This window comes from Ciconia boyciana, chromosome 27 (assembly GCF_034638445.1).
Source record: "Ciconia boyciana chromosome 27, ASM3463844v1, whole genome shotgun sequence".
In the NCBI taxonomy this organism is placed as follows: domain Eukaryota; kingdom Metazoa; phylum Chordata; class Aves; order Ciconiiformes; family Ciconiidae; genus Ciconia; species Ciconia boyciana.
The window spans coordinates 1,955,828-1,975,498 of NC_132960.1; the positions used below are offsets into that span (position 1 = coordinate 1,955,828).

A 19,671-nucleotide genomic window follows, 5' to 3' on the forward strand; every position below is an offset into this window, starting at 1 on the left:
TTCCGCGGGCCTGACCGAAAGCTTCTACTTTATTGCTATCTGACATTAAACATAGTTAAACCGACGGCTCGGCCCCATTGGTCCGGGGGGGTCACGTGAGCCCCAAATTGCGCTGGGAGGGAGGGGCCCTCCCTCCCCTGGCAGCCGAGACAAAACACAACAGCAAGTTCCGCCTTTTTACGCCTTTTCTTCCCCCCCCCCGGCCTCTTTCACCCCCCCCAATAATAAAAAATCATAAAAAATCCCATAAAGCATTTTATTAAAAAAAAAAAAAGCAACAGCTCCCAGCGCTGGCTTGAGAATCGCGAAGCGCCCTAAAATGTCATATTTAGCATAAAATAATCGATAGGCGAGGGTTTTGCCCCAAAACCGCTGCACCCTCCTCCCCCGGCAACACTTCGGGGCCCTCCACCATCTGCAAAAGCGAGGCTGGCTCTCATTAATTAGCTCCTTTATTAACTAAAACAGTTCGGATTTACAGTATCTCCCCAATAAATTACTATTAGATATTGTGTCATATAAAGTTTACGGGCTTTTTAAGGAGACGAATGACGGTGCCCGCAACAGGCTCATATTTACGCGCGGTGGGGTGGGAGAGTTGGAGGCTATTTGCGACCTTTTCTACTCTTTTCTATTATTATTATTATTATTATCATTTTTCCCCCCTCTCCTCTCGGATTAGATGGCTTTGTCCTGGGCTGGGGAAACGCAGCCTCTTCCCAGGCTCTTGCCACTCTCTCAAGAAAGGATGGAAGATTTTTTTAACAATCCTCAATCGCTTTTATTAATGGTCTGTGTCGAATAAAGCAGCCAGAAGCACACGACTATATATAGCCTTAATTTCCCCGGTATGTATTCCATAGGCACCAAGGCGCACATGCGTATAGAATAAGTGTTCAAATCTTTTTTTTTTTTTTTTTTTTGCTTCGTTTTTGGGAAAGAATAAAAATTATAGTCCTCCCCCCCATTTCTTTGGTCCCCACCCCTGGAAACAGAGGTACACACACACACACACACACACGGAGCTGGTTCCTTATAGCAATATATTCTGCCCTCGTAACACTACAGAGCTCTTCTTCCCTCCCACTCATCGTCTTCTCCTGGTCGTACTGAAAAGAGCTGCTGCAAAGGAATACAAGGGATGAAAAAAAAAAAGAAAAAAAATCAATATTGGCTTCTTTCAGTGCAAAAGAAATACGTTGGGCAAAGAAAAAAATCCTGGGAAAGGTGCAGTGTATGGAAAGCAGGAACACGCAAAGACATCTGAGGGTGGTTCATGTCAGATATTTTTTCTGGGGTGGTTTTTTCCTCTCTTTTTCTTTTCTTGCTCCTTCCACCGCCCTTTTTAATTTTTTTTTCTTTTTTTTTTTTTAAGAACCCCAAATGCCCACCCCGTTTGCCGAATTTTTGCATGGCTTTGCATTCCTCCCTGCCTTAAGCAACTCCCAAGCTCTCCCCTTGCCAGGTTGACTCTGCAAAGTACCGTAAATATTCCTGTAGAGGTAAAACCGCTGCGCGGGGGCGGAGGCGCTCCGCGGAGGCTGAGCAGGGCGGCTGCAGCCGCACCTCCCCAACCGCTGCCTTTCCAGCCAGCAAACAACCTCCCTCTCCAATAGTTTATATATTTCTCAAGCATAAAATAATTTTTTTTCTCCTCTGGCAAACCACTGGGGCTTCAGCTAACCCCCCTCCCAGCCCTGCAAGAAAAAAATCAGGTGCCTAAACGAGTTATAAAATAACTTTTCGCCTTCCATGGACAGCTCCTGAAGGTGGCAAACCTATTTCCCATATTTCCCATCCCTCTTTCTCCCTGGCACACCTATGGATATGCTACATACATACCTTGCAGAGATAACGTGCGTACGCTTTGCCTGCGGAGGAAGAAATACGACTACTAGAAATATTTTGCTAGAATGAAAGTTTAGCACTTTTTTTTTTTTTTTTTTCTTTTTTAAAACCTTGCCAAGGAATTTTTCTCCCTGCAGGTATAAGTGAAAAAGCTGCTTGCAATTTCTCCAAGAGTGTCTTCTCGCTGCAGAAGAAGCGCTCGCAACGCTGGGCGAGCGTGGAGAGGAATAGTTTATATAAAAAAGAGCACGTGATCCCCGGAGGTTGCCATCTGAATTGGCTTTGTTTGCTGTTTTTTTTAAAGAAAACCCTTCCTCTACCTTGCTCTTTTCTTTGCAAAATTCCCCATATAAGACGTGCCCGGGTGCTGCACGGCTTTGTTCTCCACCGGACCTTGGGAAAGTATATTTTTGCTTCAGAGGAATCTCGGGGCATTTGGGGCTTTTCCTCTTGATGCAACTTGATTTTTTCTAGGTGGAAAAAAAAAAAAATCATAAAATTTCACGTTTACCTCCAAGGAAACATTTGGAGAAGCAGCTGCAGGGCTGAGCTGTGGAGCAAGTGAACCTCAAACCGCACGCTGGAGTCCTGCGTGGAGGGATAATGTCAGCGTGGGCATCACAGCAAGGGAGAGGGAGAAAAGGACCCCCGGTTCCCTTTTTTTTTTTTTTTTTTTTAGAGCTGGGAAAATGCTACAGCCGTGCTCAGAAATATCTTAAGCGATGCAGAGCGTGGTGCGTACCTCCCTGCTCTTGGTGGCCTTGAACAGGGCTCCCCAGCTCCGCGCTGCTCCTGCTGCAAGCAGACAGCAGGTCCAAGGAAGAGAAAAAAAAAATAATAAAAATTCCTAAGGAACCTTAAAGCAAAGCTGACACGTTTCCCCCCGGAATTTCTTCCCCATTAAAAATACATTTCCCAGTTCAGGTTGAGCGCTTGGGCTTTTCTAATGCTCAGCCCAGGCTGAGCGGTGCTTAAAAACGAAAGCCTGAGCCGAGTCCTGCTGCTTGGGGCACTGGCACTGCTGGCTTAGGCAGCCTCCTCCGTGCACAACCCACCCCGAGAGCCGGCTCTCCAAAAATATATCCCGATTTCTACCTCATATCGCTTTGACCAACGCCCCTTCTTTTTTTTTTTGATGTTCCCCCCCAAAAAAAGTTGCCCGGCCCAGCAAAAAAATCTCTCTAAGCCTTTCCCTCCTTTGCAGGAATCCCGGTTTTCAGGTAGAGAGACCTTTTCGACGCCGATATTTAATAATCCTCGGGGAGGGTTTATTTTTTTCCCCACCTCCCCAAGTTACACAGGCAGCTCTCGGGAAATGCTGGTGGGAAGAAGCCGGGAGAAGCTGCCTGCCCATGGGAGCCGGGGAAAAAAAACCAACAAACCAAGCCCCGAAAAAAAAGAAGGAGAGAAAAAGACGCTGGAAAAGCAAGATTGCAACGCCTCAGTTCAAGGTCACTGTCTAGTGTAGTCAATGGGATCGACATCTCATGCTAATGACTGTCTCGGATGAGCATCCCTCACTGCACGGGGAAAACAAGAACCCCAAGTTTGGGGGTGACTTTCTGCGCTTCCCCCCCCGCCCCTTTGGGGGATTTATCCCGGCGCTCCTCCCTTTCTCCCCTTCCCCTTTTGGACCATCGCAACCCCTCTCTACCAAGCGTGAGAAATAAAGATTTCCCCTTCCCCTCCTCCCCGCATTTCATCTTCCCCCCGCGGGGCTGAGCTCGGCTGGCGGCTCCCACTTGAACAGGCTCTTTCTCCCCCACCCCTCCAGCCTCGGCTCTTCGAGAAATGCTAAATCAAAATCAAACTCAAACCAAGAAAAATGCCCCCAGCCTCATGGCCCCAACCAAACATTTACATTTCAGATGGGAAAGACTCAGCCCCACTTTCAGTTTTCTCCCAGAAAAGACCATGGAATTTAACCCTCATAGGGCAAAAATAGTCTGCAACGTATATACTGCACCTTCCTGCCTGGATTTTTCCTTTTTAGGGGGGAAAAAAGCAAATTAAAAGGTCTCCTTGTGCCTGAGCAGGTTGGAAAAACAGGTCCCGTCATGGCTCAGCTTTTCTGCTCAACCCAATTTCACCCCAAATTGGTCGGGAGCTGGAAGGAGTTGTGGTGACTCGACCAAGAAGTTAGCTGCCAGGGTCAAAAAGGAAGTATTTAGAATAAATATATAGATACATGACACGGGGAATAAAATATAGACAGGCTTTGGGAAGCCCGCAGAACTGTTATTTCGGGGTAGCTATATATCATTGAAACCTGCCCCGGCTACTTTTTCTGAGGTGGAAATGCATGTCTATAGACACCTTATAGATATATAAGTGTACAAGACATCTTATATGTATAGAGAAAGGGTAGTAAAATGGAATACGTAGGAGCTGGGGAAAAAAAAAAAAATAACCTGGAAAAGTGGTAAATGGATGCGAATAAAAATGTCTACGACACTTCAGCTCATCCAAGACAGAAATCATCTGGGGCAGCTTTCCGTTGAGCAGAGGCAGGTCCAGCCTCGGTGCAGGGAATAGTTAAATGCCTGGAATATCATTATATTTTTCCCCAGCTTTGCCAGCAGAGGATCTTCTCCTCCTATTAGGTTAATGTAAACTGACTCCTGCATCCTTTGTAAGGCAAAGGTTTAGTCCCAACTTTAGGGAAGTTTGCTTTGTCCGCCAGCTCTCTTTTGGGTGAGAAGTTGGCGTTTTGTACTGTAATTCCCTTGGAGGGCTGAAAACCCCCAACAACTGTAACAACAAACGGGTTAATGGTCTCGAATTCACGACTCTTGAGCAAATCGCAATTGGAGAGCCTGAAAAGCGTGATCTCACTTATTTAATGTTCCTTGTAAAGGAAGAGAAAGTGGTGGGGAGGAAAGGGAGTTTATTAAACCCACGGCGGGTCCGACTGGGGGCTGAAGCAGCTGAGCTCCCTGCCAGGCAGCAGCTTGCCCCCGAAGTGGAGGCGACAGGAGGCACGGCATTTTGCTGGATATCATTCGGAAACACCCAGAAACACGAGGGTTTCCCAAAATGTGCTGAACCACGTAGGCGAGGCAGTTTATAAGCAAGGAACCAGCAGTGCTGCAGGAGGTTGTGGGATGTGGGTACACACACACCCCGTGTTGGCTGTCAGTGTCTTAAGAAATAATTTCTTGGCAAAGCCTTTAGAAGTCTCTTCTCTTTTACTGCTAACCAAAAAAAAAACCAAAAAAAAAAATCGCCTTTTTTTTAAGACCAAGCTCTTCCGTAACAAATAGAAAGTTAAGCAGCAAGAGTTATACTCACCTCTGCACTGAGTACAGGGCTGCGAGAGCAGAATTCCCCCTCCAGGTTAGGAAGTTATTCTGTAAAGATGCGTTAGGGGAAAAAAATATATGCAAATGTGAGCGAGCTGAAATGGGAAGAAAAGAGAAAGAAAAAGGAAAAGAGAAAGAAAAAAGAAAAGAAAAAGGAAAAAGAAAAGAAAAAGGAAAAAGAAAAGAAAAAGAAGAAAGAAAAGAAAAAGAAGAAAGAAAAGAAAAAGAAGAAAGAAAATAAAAAGAAGAAATAAAAGAAAAAGAAGAAAGAAAAGAAAAAGAAGAAAGAAAAGGAAAAGAAGAAAGAAAAGGAAAAAAGACAAAAGAAAAAAGAAAAAAAAGAAAAACGAAAAGAAAGAGAGAAAAGGAAAAAAGAAGAAAATGGCAGGAAAAAACCAAAGAAGGGCGAGGGAAATCCCTTGTCCGGGATTTGACCATAAAGGCTGCGGTTGGGAAGTTATTCAAAGTCCTCGATACAAAGGAAAGAAAAGGCTAAACTTGGGAAACTTCCTTTTCAGGGCTTTATTGTTGGCCATTAGCCCGCCTGTCTAGACTTCAAATAACACCTTGTTTATCTGTAAACAGGAGCGGGAGCTGCTCGGGGCTGGCTGGTGGGGAGAAGATCAAGGGTGAGGGTCCCCTCGCTTATTATCCCCGCAGCTCGTGATGTCAAGGTCAAACAACGCCTAGTCACGGTCAAGGGTAATACAGGAGTGACGTCACGGCCTGCTGACCTAACACCCAGCGAGCTACGGGCAGGGCGTTCATGGATAAAGAAGCAAGGGAAGGAGAAGCGAGCCATTCCCGATGCCATTTCCTACCGGGGGTGTGAAGAAATAAGTGGGAAAAGGTAGAAATTCATTGGATTTGTGTTCCTGGGGGGTGAGGGCCGGGGGAGCTCGGCTTCCGCGCCCGCGCAACTTCAGCCGGGACGTAATGAGCCATTCCTTCGGGTTTTGCGTGTGTGCGCGCAATTTTTATTTTAATTTCTTCTCCTCCAGGCAAATGCCTCCCCCAGAGCTCTTGGAAGAGGGTGACCAAGTAACTTGGGTTGTAGGTGATATTTTGTCCTTCTCCTGGAAAAAAAACCCAACCCAAACCACCCCTGCCTGGGATCGGCAGGAAGGATTTCTCTCCAAAATTGAGGGAGGGTATTATTTTTCTCTGACCAGCCCCGAAAATATAGTTTTTTCACCCAAACCGCCGGGATTAAAGGGAGGACCAAGTGTCCGTGGATGTCTCCCCAGGGGAAGGGGAAGGTTTGTCCCCCGGGAGCCCCCGGCTTCCCTGAGGGACCGATCCTGACCTGGCCCCGCCGCCATCCCGACCCGACTCCAACCCCGATGGGGGGGGGAAAGGCTCAGCCCCACTTTGGGGGGGCTGAACCCCGAGGTCCTGAGCATGTCGGGGACGGGCTGCCCCCTTCCCTGGGGTCTACAACCCCTTCCCTCCCCCCGGAAATCCCATCCGGCACCTCAGCCCCATCCGTGAGCCCCGCCGGCGCTGGGGCGGTGGTCCCGCTCCCGGGGGGGGATGGAAGGGTCGAGCGACCCAGGAAAATACAGATATTTTAAAATATCGTGGGGAATGGCAGCAGATCGCCCGGTTTCATGGTCTCACCAACATCTGCGAGAACCCACCAAAACCCCCTTGGTGCCCTGAAGTGCAATGAATGAATTTCTTCTTTCTTCTCTGTTTTTGTGTTTGTTTTCTTTTTTTTGTTTTGGGTTCTTTTTTCCTCCCCCCGCCTTTTAATTCCTCCCACGCCAGTTGACAGAGCGACTGACACGCCAACCGACAGCCAGCCAGCCCTCTCCCCCTCCAACAAAATTAAACCACAATTGACAAAAACTTCCAGAATCGGAAACTCCGGGAATAACTTGGGCTCAATTACCCACATCCCTAAAGACTTTTTGTATTTATCCATTCATGTATTTATCCATCTCCCCTCATTCCCTCCGATGACCCTCACTCAATTAACTCACTTTCCTCAACTTTTTTCCCCCAGAACTGGTGAAATTCAGGTAAAATGAGGAAGAATAGAGCCACAGCGAACAACACACTGGCTGTCGGGGTGTCGGATTTGGGCTTGTCTGGAGTTGCTCTCAGGCATTGCAGTGTCTGCACACACAGCAAGCTTTTTTTTTTTTTTTTTAAGAGGAAGAGCTTTTTTTTTTTTTTTCTTTTAACACCCAAACCACATATTCTCGTGGCTGTCGTGCGTTAGGGCAGGTTTTTTCCCCAGCGATTTAATCCCGCTATAGCAGCGGCGATGGGTTTCTCAAGGTATTGGGATATTTCCTAGCTGAGCGTCTCAAAAAAAAAAAAAAAAAAAAAAGAAAATAATAAGAATTAAAGGTAAAAATAAAGAATTAAAGCCGTTGCTTCCAAAACACCCAAGTTCTCCAAAATAAAGGCAGGAAACACCGTTAGATCCCTCCCGGGTTTCTCCGCTCATCAGCTGCGCACTCAGAAATCAGGGACTGGGGGGGGGAGAAATCAGGGACCCCTTTTTTTCACCCCCCCCGAAGGGTTGGGGAGCTGGGAGGAGAGGATCCAGCCCCCGGTTCGCCCCATTCCCCGTATTGGGCAAAGCCGCGTCCCACCTTCCCGGAGATTTGGGGAAGCATCCAAATCCATACGGGGCTTTCCCGGCATTTCTGGTGGCGGTATGGGCTCTATAGGGCACTCACTGAACCCGCGGAGAGACGCTATGTATCCCAATGTATCTACCTTTTAGACGCATCTATAAAGCTATATGTCCCCCCATAGGCACACACATACCGTATTAACCACCCCGGTACAGACCGTAAAGGAAATCTACACACCGCTTCAGACGAGAATATAGAGGGTTGCACTTGCATATATATCTATAAATTTATATATAACGTACGTATTACCTACCCACCATTTCATATAATCATGTCGAGGGGTGCACTTGCATATATATCTGTAAATTTATATATATAACGTACATATTACCTACCCACCATTTCATATAATCATGTCGAGGGGTGCACTTGCATATATATATATAAATTCATATATAGAGTACAGACACGTTGTTACATGCGGTATATTGTATGTGATAGACCTATATACAGAGACACACAGATCGCCTTAATACCCAGACTTATATAAATTACAGACATACCGCCAAGCCCCGCACACATACATCTAACATAAATACCTGTATAAAATGTATACGCACCGACGCCCAGATCATAAAAAGAAACGGACATACACGGCTATATGCGCATGCCACTATATACCTTTGTATAAATGCGTATATATATTATATATATGCGCACTTATGCATGTCAGCTGGAACACCTAGGGTAGCTACGCGCGCATTTCTGTGGACATCAACGCGAATCTTTTTTTCCTATAGGTTTATATAGCTCCTTCCCGCTCTCTCTGCCCCCTCACAGAAATATACCCCCGCCCTCCACGCAAATTTAACCCGCAATAACATTGGTTTAGGTTACATCCCTTTAAAAGCCCTTTCTCCCCCCCCTTCCCCTCCCCTCGCCATCATTTAACGAGGTGATTAAATCTAGCAGATATTAAGGTCGATTGTAATCCGCCTATGGAAACAATTTCCTCTCTCGTATTTCTTTCCCGGCTGCTCGGGGCCGCGGAAGTTCCGCGGGTGCGGAGCCGGGCGGGCTGCTGCGCTGCTCGGCGGGGCGAGGGCAGGTCGGGAGATTTTTATCTGGGGCCGGAGCTGGAGTCAAACTGGTTTAGCGAAAGGCGTCCTTTGGGAGGGAGATGGAGAGAGATTAGGAGCGTCTGCGGAAAGGCATCGCCTTTTCAGCCGGGGTGATTGCGGGGGGGGGGGGGGAATAAGGACAAAATGAGGGAAAAAAGGGAAAAAAGGGAAAAAAAGGGAAAAAAGGGAAAAAGGAAAAAAGGGAGAAAAATAAAAATAAAAAATAAAAATCAAAAGGCACTCAGTTGGCTCAATTTATTTTCTCCGCTTTTTACTCCCTCTGGGGACAACCCTTCTTGGGGACAGGCATCTTCCCCTCGCATCTTGCGGGAAGCCCTTATTAAGAGGTTTCGGCCCAAATTTGCCGGATTTCCCCCCCTTTTTTCCCAGCCTTTCTCCGCGGAGGATCCCGCCCGGGCGGGATGTGCGGTGGTGGGGAGAGGAGGCGGCTGGAGGGAGGGATGGGAGAGGCACAGGGCTACAAAGAGGTGCACAAAGAGCCTCTCCTGAAGGCGAAACAACGACCAAAAAAAAAGATATTTATTTTTAAGAAATGTCATCCGCAGTCGGTACATATCATCTGGACACCACAATATTATATACATATACAAGACATTAAAAAAAAAAAAATGCTTTTACATATCCAAAGAACACTGTCGATAATTAGCCGGTTTAGAGAGGGAAAGAAACAAACCCCAAAGACAATATTGTGCATTTTCCATCTTGTCAGCGGAGAACAGACATTCCAGTTTTATGGCAGAGATATAGAAACCCTCATGAGAACGTCCCCAAAATAGTCTCGTACAGGAACTCACTTCCATCTGGGACCTAAAAATCAGTGGTCGGGATATTTAAGCGATACCCAGAAATGGTTTTCTTCCCACAATAGCAGCCTTATTTCTTATTTTCGGTCCCTAGCGCCGAGAAAATACGAAGCTGATGCAACTTTGCCATAGGTTCTCCATACATTTATACATCGGTGGGTGAAATGGCCCGAGATACGAAGGGCTGGCGAGGGGGTCGGACTATACAGCGTTATAGGGCGACATTCAGAGTTCCTCTCTCCTTTAACGTGACTACGCTCTTAGCTTATTAGGATTTTCTTTTACAAATATACACAGTTTAACTTTATCGATGGATTTCTCAGAGCCAAACTGGGGTTTTCACAGTCAGAGCGGGGCAGAGGGATAAATCAAAGTGGGTGGTTTTTTTGGCGGGGGGGGGGGGGGGATGCGTGTGTGCACTTGTCTCTGTCGATTATTATTTTTTGTTTGTTTTTTAAATAATGAATTGGAATCAGCAGAGTCCCGATGACGTTTATCATACAAACTACCAGATAAATATTTACGCTTCTTGCTTCCTTTTCCTTGCCCCTTCTCCTCCAAAGTCACCCGCTGTCAGGTGGGGTGGAGATGCGCTGTCTTGGATTTGCTCACCACCTTCTTCTCCTTGACCCTCCGGTTCTGGAACCAGATAGTCACTTGGCGTTCGGACAAGTTGGTGGTGGCCGAAATCCTCCTCCTCTTCTCTTTGGTGATGAATTTGCTGGCCGCGTACTCCTTTTCCAACTCCTTCAGTTGGATTTTGGTGTAAGGGACCCTTTTTTTTCGTCCCCTCCGATAGCTGCTGACTTCGGGTTGTAAGGGGACCACGTCTGGATTAAGAAAAAAATAAAATAAAACATAAGGACGAGAGGGGGGTTTTCTGCATCCCAGGGCGTGGGGTGGGGATTTCTGCACATCGGGGAGAGAGAGAAAGGGGGGGAAAAGGAGGATAAAGAGTGGAGGAGTGCGAGTGAAGAGAAAGGGGGAGAAAGAGAGGGGAAAAGGAGACAAGACAGGCAGAGAATGCATCCAGCGAGGGGAATAATCCTATCGTAATAGTAATAATAGCATAACATTCATAATTCGCGTGGTGAAAGCCTGTTTTTCTTGGCGACGCTGCCCACGCTGATAAACAAGGAGCATCAAGTCAACCCGCAGACTAAAGGGACCTTCCAGACGGATAGATTTTGGACAATATCTAGAGCTTCTCCCCTATTTCCTTCTGCCTTTTTCTAACCCCCTCCCCTTTTTTTTTTGTTTTTTTTTCCACCTGGCAGCAAATCTTCTCGGGGGTCTCCGCAGATGCTCACCCCCCAACACCGAGCCCGGTGCAGAGACAAGTGCATCCCCCGCATCCCAGCCCCTCCCGCCGGCTTGATGCAGCCCAGGAAGCCCCTCGGGGGAAGGAAGGGGGGCAAACCCAGCCAGAATAACCCCAGACCCCCCCCCTTTAGTGACTTTTGCGGGGGGTGAGGAGGGGGAGATGCTCTGTGCTTTGCAGAGGAGCTATTGGGAATGGGTTCAGCGGGGATGCGGGGAGCATCTTCACTCTGTCGGTATTGGGGGGGTGGGCAAAGCTCCCCCCAAGCTTTGGGGCAGCCCCAGCCCCTTCCCAGCCCCCTGCCAGGGTGGGGGGGTGACCTGGGCGATGAGGCTCCTCGCCGCAAAGGTGTGACCCGGCTGGCTGGAGCAGGAAGATGGAGGCGAGCTGTCCTCGGCAGGCAGCGCAGCCCCAATTATGGCTGACAGGAGTTAATTGGGGAGCCCCTGGAGGAGCTTTGGGGGCCATCGGCTCTTGGGGGGGAATTGGGGTGCTGGGGGTGCCGCAAAGGCCAGTGGGGGGGCAGGAATCTCCTTCAGGGGGTTCACCAGAGCCGCAGGCGATGGGGAGAGAAAGCGGTGGGGACGGCAGCTCCCCCAAATACAGCTGGAATGCGAGGACCCCCCCCCGAAAAACCCACACACCCTTCATGCAGCCAACAATGCACCACCAAATTCCCCCCCAAAAAAAGCTCCCGGGAAAGCCCATTCCTCCGTCCCTCTTTGTCCCGAAGAAGGAAAATACATAAACCGATGTGTCCCCCCCCGTTGCCCCCCCAAAGGACTAATGCCACCCGTCCCTTCTCTCCATCCCCGATGCTGTAGGGTTCCCCCCTCGTTTTATTGTGGTTATTTCCCCCCCCCCTCCTTCCCCACCCAACGCTGGGACTGGGGGGGCTGGAAAGAGTCTGGAGAGAGGTACGGGGAGGCAGCACCCACCATCACCTTCCTCCTCCCGCTGCCGTCGGGGCACGGAGCCGGCCGGGCCCGGTGGGACCAGGAGGGAAAGGGAGCGAGGGATTTGCTGGGCTAAGAGATGCTCCAAGGAGGGGTTTTGCCTTCCCGGGCTGTCAGTCGGGTGGGATGCCTGCCTGACCTGGCAGAGAAGCCCCGCCGGTCCTCCCCCCCGCCACCTTCTGCCTCCCTTCTTCCCCTCCAAACAGATTCATTTGTCACTTGACACCTCTTCCTATAACCGTGTGTAATTGCGATATGATTTACTGTCCCAGCCCCCGACACTTCTCATTCGACTGAACCACTAGAGAAAAGGTTTTTAAAAAAATTTTTTTTTTTTTGGCCTTTTGAAGCTTTCTGCACTCAGAGAAGCGGCAAGCAGAGGGGAAATTGCAGAGAAAAGCACCGAGAGACGCTCTTTAGGTGAGGCAACAAGAGGGAGGAGAGAAGAAAGGGAAGAATTAAACGGCAAAGTTACTTTCCAAGCAAGCTCACGGCGTGTATTTTGATTCAGAAATGATTGCTTCACCTTCTTTCCCATACATGTTCATACACATTGCCTTGCACAGGAGGCATTCCAGAGCCATTTCTTTCCCTTTAATTACATATACAGGCATACACGTATCTATCTGTATATGCGCGTGTGTATATATATGCACACTCATCCGCACACACGCACATCCACCCCTCCGGTGGGAGCTGGCGGCTGGGACGCAGGCGAGCACGCCGGTTCCCGGAGCAGCCTACCTGGGAAAGGTGATTTCCAGAGGTGTGCAGACTGCGATTGCTCTTTGGAGCAGTACACTTGCCCATCCCAGCCATTAGAAAGAGCCCAGTGTTGGTAACCTTCCATGGGAAGCAAAGCGTCGTGTCTCGGTTCCGGGTGACCACCGAGCCCCGGTACCACCGACACGTCCAAATAGCCAGGGACCGCCTGGTAGGAGCTGGGAAAACCGGGATAAAAGGCGAATTCTTTGGCCCTCGACGGCAGCTCCTCGCCGGGCAGGGGCCCGCCGGCCTCGGGGTACTTCTCCCCGGGGTGGTAGGCACAGGGTTTCTGCTGCAAGTTGACTCCGTGGGAGTGGGACAACCTGCAGCCGTAGTAGCCCCCACCGAAGGGGTAACCGTAGCCCAGAGCCGCGCTGGAAGCCGCCCCCGACGGGCACTGCCGGGGGGGCTCGGCGGCCGCCAGCTCGGCGTACGCGGTTCCCTGTGGCGGCGGCGGCGGCGGTGGGGCGGTGGGCACGGCGAGTCCCGCGTGGGGCATCATCTCCCGGCAGTGCCCCAGCCCCTCCATGCGGTTCTTCTCCCGCGGGGCGTCCTCGCAGCGGCAGGCGAGGCCGTCGGGCCAGCGCGGGGGGAGGCCGAGCGGTGCCGTCATGTCATGCCGCGCTGCTCCCGCCGCCGCCTCCGCCGCCTCCTCTTCTTCCTCCTCTTCCTCCTCCTCCTCCTCCTCGGCCGCCGTCGGGGGAAGCTCCGCGCCGCGCCCCGCCGCCCCGCGACCCCCCCAACATATCGGCCCCGCGCGCGCATGCGCCGCCGTCGCGCCGCCGCCGCTCCATTAAGAAATCCCCCGCGGCCACGCCCACACGGCCCCCCCCGCCCCGACGTGTCTCCGCCCACGTGACCCCGCCGCCACGCTCATTGGTTGGGATCGGCCCCCCTCCCCGCCCCCCGCGCCCGCCCCGGCGGGATTGAGGGGGGTGGCCGGCACAAAGAGCCACGCGTGGGGGGGGCGGGTCCCTACCCACGCGTGTCGGCTGCCGTGGGACGAAGCCCCCCATGTCCCCACGCACACCCCGAAACACCGCGGGGGGCACGAGACACACGAATCCTTGAAGGATTTCCCCCCACCCCCGTGTTTTCAGCGTGGGGAAGGATTCCCGTAGGTGTGTGTGGACACACACACAGAGAAAGATAACCACCCACCCGCGATATTTCAAGGGACGGACAACGATGCTTCGAGGGGGCGGCCAAAAATCCCCCCCCCTTTTTTTTTCTTGGGGGGGGAACCTGTTGACTATTTTTTTCCTTCGCGAGGTGCTTCCCCCCCCCGAGAAAATAAAGAAAAAAGGCAAAAACTCTGCCCAAACGCCCCCCCCCCCAATTTTCCTGCCAGACTCAGAAATCATTTGATTTTCGCGTGGAAATTGGGGGAAAAAAATAGAAAAATGGCAGGTTGCTGGCTGGGAGGGACGGGGATGGAGAGGGGGCACCGGGGGGGCTCGCAGCCCTCGGGGAACCCCCGGGGGAGGAGTTATTAAGGGAGGGAGGAAGCTCAGAGACCTTCAGCACCCCAAAAGGTAGAAATAGAGGAAAAAGTGGGAAAAAATAGATTTTTAAAGGAATTTAGTGCCTACGAGAAGGGAGGTGAGGTCCGCCTGCGCTGCTTTTGCCCCCCTACCCCCCCCAATTTTCCCGGGGGGTGCCGTGGAGAGTGGAGTGGAACCTCGAGATGGTCCTGTCGCCTCTCCCCCCGTGGGGTGCGTACCCACGCAGGACACCCCTCCGTGCTGCGTGTGACCCCTTGAATCCTAACTCCCCAACCCCTCCTCGGTGCTGCTGGTTTTGGGGGTTTGCCTCCCACCTCATCCTCTTCCAACTCTTCCCAACAGCCAAAAAAAGGCAAAAAACAAAGCTAGAAAAAAGCAAAAAAAACCCCAAACGCCCCAAATCCTGGAGGCGGGGAGAGCCCGCCCTGCGAAGGGCGCCCGTCGAGGGGCGAGGGCGAGCTCCGAGCGCCCGGGGGGGATTTTCGGGGTCCTAAAGAGCCGTCGAAGTCCAAGTTCAAGGCGAAGGAGCCCGAGCGGGTCCCCGTGAGCCTCGGGGAGCGGTTTTGCGGGGATGCGGCCTCGGGGGCACCTTCCGAGGGCTTCGACCCGGGGGTCAGAGTGGGATGGAGAAAGGCTGCGATGGGCGGAAGGGGATAAAAATAATAAAAATGGGCTGGGCTGGGCTGGGCTGGAATAAAATGGAATGGGATGGGATGGGATGGGATGGGATGGGATGGGATGGGATGGGATGGAACGGGACGGAATAAAATGGAATAAATGGAATGAAATTGGATGGAATGGAATGGAACAAAATGAAATAAAATGGTATAAAATAAAATTAAATAAAATGAAATAAAAAGAAATAAAAGGAAATAATAAAATAAAATAAAATAAAATAAATAAAATAAAATAATACAAAAATATAAATATAATGAAAGCCGTGCCCGCACCCTTTGAATTCCTCAAAGTGCTGTGAGTCCACCCAGGAATCACCCAGGAGAAACACCCCTCCCCATCCCACGCACCCCGTGGCTCGGAGGGCTGATGGAAGAAGCCGAGCAAGAAACGAGACGTCAATTAAAGCCGGGGGTCCGCCACGTCGGGGGAAGGGACGGGGGAGCTGAACAAAACCCCCTTCCCTCCCCCAGCAGCCCTCTCTTTTTTTTTTTTTTCCTTTCTTTCTTTCTTGCGCCTTTAATTTTTATGAAGTAGTTAACGTTTTGTAGCATATGTCCTATCTGCGCGGCGTGGGAAGGGGATTAAATGTGAAAAAATGTAAAGATTTATGGTAAGGGTAATAGGGGCGGAACGGGGGATGCGCGGAGCGGGCGGGCAGCGGGCGGGCAGCGGGCGGGCAGCGGGCAGGCAGCGGGCAGGGCTCGGTGTCGAGGCGCTCGGGAGTTGAGGTAGGAGCCCCGAGGAAGGCAGACAGCACGATAAATGAAAAATAAGAGCAAATGGCGCTGGTAGGTTTGGGGAAAGGCATTTCCACTTCGTATCCCGGGGAAATAGCGGTTTAATGAAACGTTTGAGTGGTGTTATTCGGTGGGTTAGTGCGGGTTGCTGGCCGAAAATTAGGGGAGGGGGTGAAAACAAGGGAAAAGAGACGAAAATAAGAGAACAAGAGAAGAAAAGACAAGAAAAGGAGAAAAGAACAAGAGAAGAAGAGAAGAAAACAAGATAAAAAGAAAATACTACCGAAAAAGAGAAGAAAACAAGAGAAAGAGAGAAAAGAACAAGAGAAAAAGAAGAAAACAAGAGAAGAAAAGAAAAAAACAAGGCAAGAGAAAAGAACACTAGAAAAAGAGAAAAGAACAAGACAAAAAAGAAAACAAGAGAAAGGAGATAAGAAAACAAGAGAAAAAGAGAAAAGAACAAAATAAAAAGAGAAAAGAACAGACAAAAAGAGAAGAAACAAAAGAAAAAAGAAGAAAACAAGAGAAAAAGAAGAAAACGAGAGAAAAAGAGAAGAAAACAAGAGAAAAAGAGAAGAAAACAAGAGAAAAAGGTCTTTTTCTAGAGGTAACAGAGGAGAAAAGTCCCATTTAAAGCGGTGGTTTCCTGGGGAAAGGTCCGGGGCTGGGAAGGGAGGAGGAGGGTCGATGTGCAAACCAACCCTCAGCTCCGAAATTCAGGATTTCATTTCAGAAACGCTCCTTTTTTTTTTTTTTGCCCCCCCCCCCAATTCTTGTCATTCCTCAGCTTTTGAGGGCGGCTCTCCCCGCGATGGCGAGTGGGTTAAGGAACCCAAACCAGCCCAGGGATTTTTACACTTGCCGAAATGTGGAACCGCTTAGGAGAGCGGTACCCATAAATAAAAAATAGGAAGAGGGGAAGGAGCAATTAGAAATAAGAGCAGATGTGAGACCCGTTCGTTAGGTTAGGGCTGTTTTTTTTTTTTTAACAGCATTTTTTCCCCCCAAGCTCTTTTTAAATTGTAATATTCCTCTGCTTGTGTATTTATAGAAAAAGGCTGAAGAGTCTGCGTTGCTCCCGCACCGTCCCCGCAGCATCACGTTTTCAGGATTATTTTTTAAATAAGGGAAATAAGAGGGGAAAATTGACCAGTATCAAATAATATTGACTGATAAATTCCTCCTTCTCATCCTCCTGCTGGCTCTAGGCTTGCAGATTGCTCTGGAAAAGGTTTTATATGGATATTTCTGCAGGGAGCGGTTCCCTCTCTGTCTACCAGCGGGCTCCGAGAAGAAAGAAGCTGAATTTTGAAGAAAGAAGCTCAATTTTTGAAGAAAGAAGCTCAATTTTTGAAGAAAGAAGCTGAGTTTTTGAAGGAAGAAGCTGACTTTTGAAGAAAGAAGCTGAATTTCCTTCTTCTGAAGACAAGTATATGGGTTTGCCTGGTTCCCCTTCCCTTTCCCTGCCGCCTTGAAGATAGACCCTGGGAGAAATTCAGTGTATTTCTTTATTTTTATTCCTGCTGGAAAGGAAGAGAGAAAGAGATTCACCTCCGAGTCCATAGGAAAAAAAAATTATATATATCCTTGGGGTGTCCAGCTCTGTTCCACTTTGCAAAACTGCAAGTTGTTTCTCATTACCTTATCTCCAACACATTAGCTGCTGGGTTTTAAGGGAATTTTCTACCCTCTCTCCTTTAAATTAGCCATTTTCTTTATTGCCATTCTCTCCTTTGAAAAAAAAAAACAAACAAAACCACGGAAATTTAGGGCTGAACACAGTTTTGCAGGTGAAACGTGTGTTTGTAGCCAGAGATATCGAGGTGGTCAATATATTGCGTTTCTTAAAAAGCTAATTTGACTGGTAGATATTCAAGGCAAACTCTCAAAAAGAGTGATTTCTGCCCCAAACTTGTCAAGGTCACTGTTGTCCTGAAAATACTGATGTGTCTGTGGCCAAACACCTAGAGAACACATCCGTGCCTGTCTAATGTGGCTCAAAGTCAAGGGCTGCTTCTCCAGGCCGGGGAAATCTCACCCAAAAACACATTCATCAGCTGCGGAATTTTGTGATAAAAATCCCTTTTTATTATCCACATTTCCTGGAGAAAAAATAAAAACTATGGGCTGGATGAAAATAAAGAAAAAAGGCAAATCCTTTATTTCAGTGAGGGGATAGGTGAAAAGAATTCACCGCAAATCTGCGGCACGTGGGTATTTTTCTTTTCCTTTTTAAATTTCCCATTTTTTAACCGTATTTTTCTCCCTTTTTTCCCCCTCGTTGTCCGAAAGATTTAGAAATTCCCCCTCGACACATCATCTTCTGGAAGAAAACCGCATTTATGGTTCTTCCCACCTCCAGACATCTCACATACAAAGGGAAATGGCCAAGGTATGAGTTTTATTGAAGGAAAATCGGCTCCAGCCGCTCTCACTGCCTCTAAACCACGATGCAAAAAAATCTCTACCTAGATTTGGAAAGAAAAGTTGCTTTGCTTTTTTTTTTTTTTTTCTGGGGGGGGGGGAATAAAGGAGGGGAATTTTCGCTTTTGAGCCCTCAGGGAAATTAAAGCCCGTGGTATGAGAAAGTCTGAGATCAACATACAATTTTCCCACTGGAGTACCAATTTAGGGAAGAAACTATTCCACTAAATCTCATATTCTTGCAGAGGAATCCAAGGAAAGCTTTCCCAGGCTTTGTTCAAAATGTGCTTTGGATAAATAAAAGCCAAAGCCGACTTCTTTTCCCAAACTTTGCGTGCCTTTTTTTTTTTTTTTGAGAGAGAGAAAAATAAATCCTAACATCCCTGGTTCAGCTCATTGCTGAATTAACCCAACCAGGGAGGCTGTGGCCAAGCCTTAGCAGCACTCTTGCAAAAGCAATGCCCGAAATAGAGCAGGAAAAGAAGATTAAATACAGTTTTCCCCGCCTTGACGCATTGCACCCAAAAAGGGACAAAAACCCACCATATAAAGAGTTTTATATCGGTTTTTTATATTTGTCCCAGGCGTTGGGATTGTCACCAATTCCTCACCCCCACCCGCTTTGCGTTGGAGATGTTTATACAGGGAATAAAAAAAAAAAATCACATACCCCCCCCCTACCTAATCTTTAATTTAAATGCTTTGAAAAAGAGAGGGAGCGAGGAGGAAAGATGCATCGAGGACGGAAGCACAATATCAGGGTACTCCCCCCCCCTCGGCCCCTCCCCGGGCAGGATCGAACCTTCCCGGGTGCTGTCGGACGGGGAACTGAGCCTGACCCGAGACGATCCGGCTTTTCCCCTTCCTAACCTGTCAGATTCCTGCAACCTGTTCGGAGTGGATCCACCCGGAGGCTTTTTTTTTTTTCAGCTTTTCCTTTTTTTTTTAGCTGCCATCGCTAAGGCCAGCTTGTCCCCAGCACCCCTCCCCCCCAGCACCCAGCACCCCCCCAGCTTGGGGAAAGGGGTTGCTAAATCTTGAGGATGTTCTTTGTGGGATTTGCTTTGCCTTGCCTGCATTTTGCTACCCAGAAAGGGGAAAAAAAATTAAATATATATAGATAAAGTCCCTCCCCCTCGCCCCAAGGCAGGGCCAGAGGTGGATTTGCAAAGCCAAACCTCGCTGTCTCCAACTCCGTGGCTTTATTACCCCGTTTTATCCTTTTTTTCCCAAAAAAACCCCCCTGCTAAAGTCGAGAAGGAGGAAAGGGATAAATACCTCTTGGTCCCACTCATCTCACCCATCACCCCACGGGTGACAACGCGGGGACGTGGCAGCTTGTCGGGGGGCTCCCAAAATCCCGCAGCCCCTTTTCTCCCTCCCACCGCCTCTTCGCACGGCCACACCACATTTTGAGGCAAATAAGGCCTTTTTTTTTTTTTTTTTTTTTTTTTTTTTACAGCCACTGCGGAATGTCCCAGCTCTTGGCAATTCCCCACCGTTAATTATTGTTATTATTTCCACGCCGGCCCGGTGCAATAGGTATTTCTTGACTCAGCGATTCAGAGACAGACAAATAAAATATCTGCCTCAATTTAG

General features: G+C 49.0%; 1 protein-coding gene across 1 annotated transcript; it reads right to left on the reverse strand.

The window, feature by feature from the left end:
* Positions 1 to 10,259: 10,259 nt before the first annotated feature.
* On the reverse strand, positions 10,260 to 13,341 carry HOXC13 (homeobox C13). The gene is made up of 2 exons (XM_072847319.1): positions 12,708 to 13,341; positions 10,260 to 10,516 (listed from the first exon to the last, which is right to left on the reverse strand). Exons 1-2 carry the CDS (start codon positions 13,339 to 13,341, stop codon positions 10,260 to 10,262), a joined length of 891 nt encoding a protein of 296 aa, XP_072703420.1.
* Positions 13,342 to 19,671: the final 6,330 nt, after the last annotated feature.

Bases quoted from the DNA above. Each gene is read 5' to 3' on its own strand.
- HOXC13 (XM_072847319.1), bottom strand. From the start codon at position 13,341: ATGACGGCACCGCTCGGCCTCCCCCCGCGCTGGCCCGACGGCCTCGCC. The intron at 10,517-12,707 runs GTAGGCTGCTCC...TTCTTAATCCAG, and splicing joins CTGGAAATCACCTTTCCCAG to ACGTGGTCCCCTTACAACCC.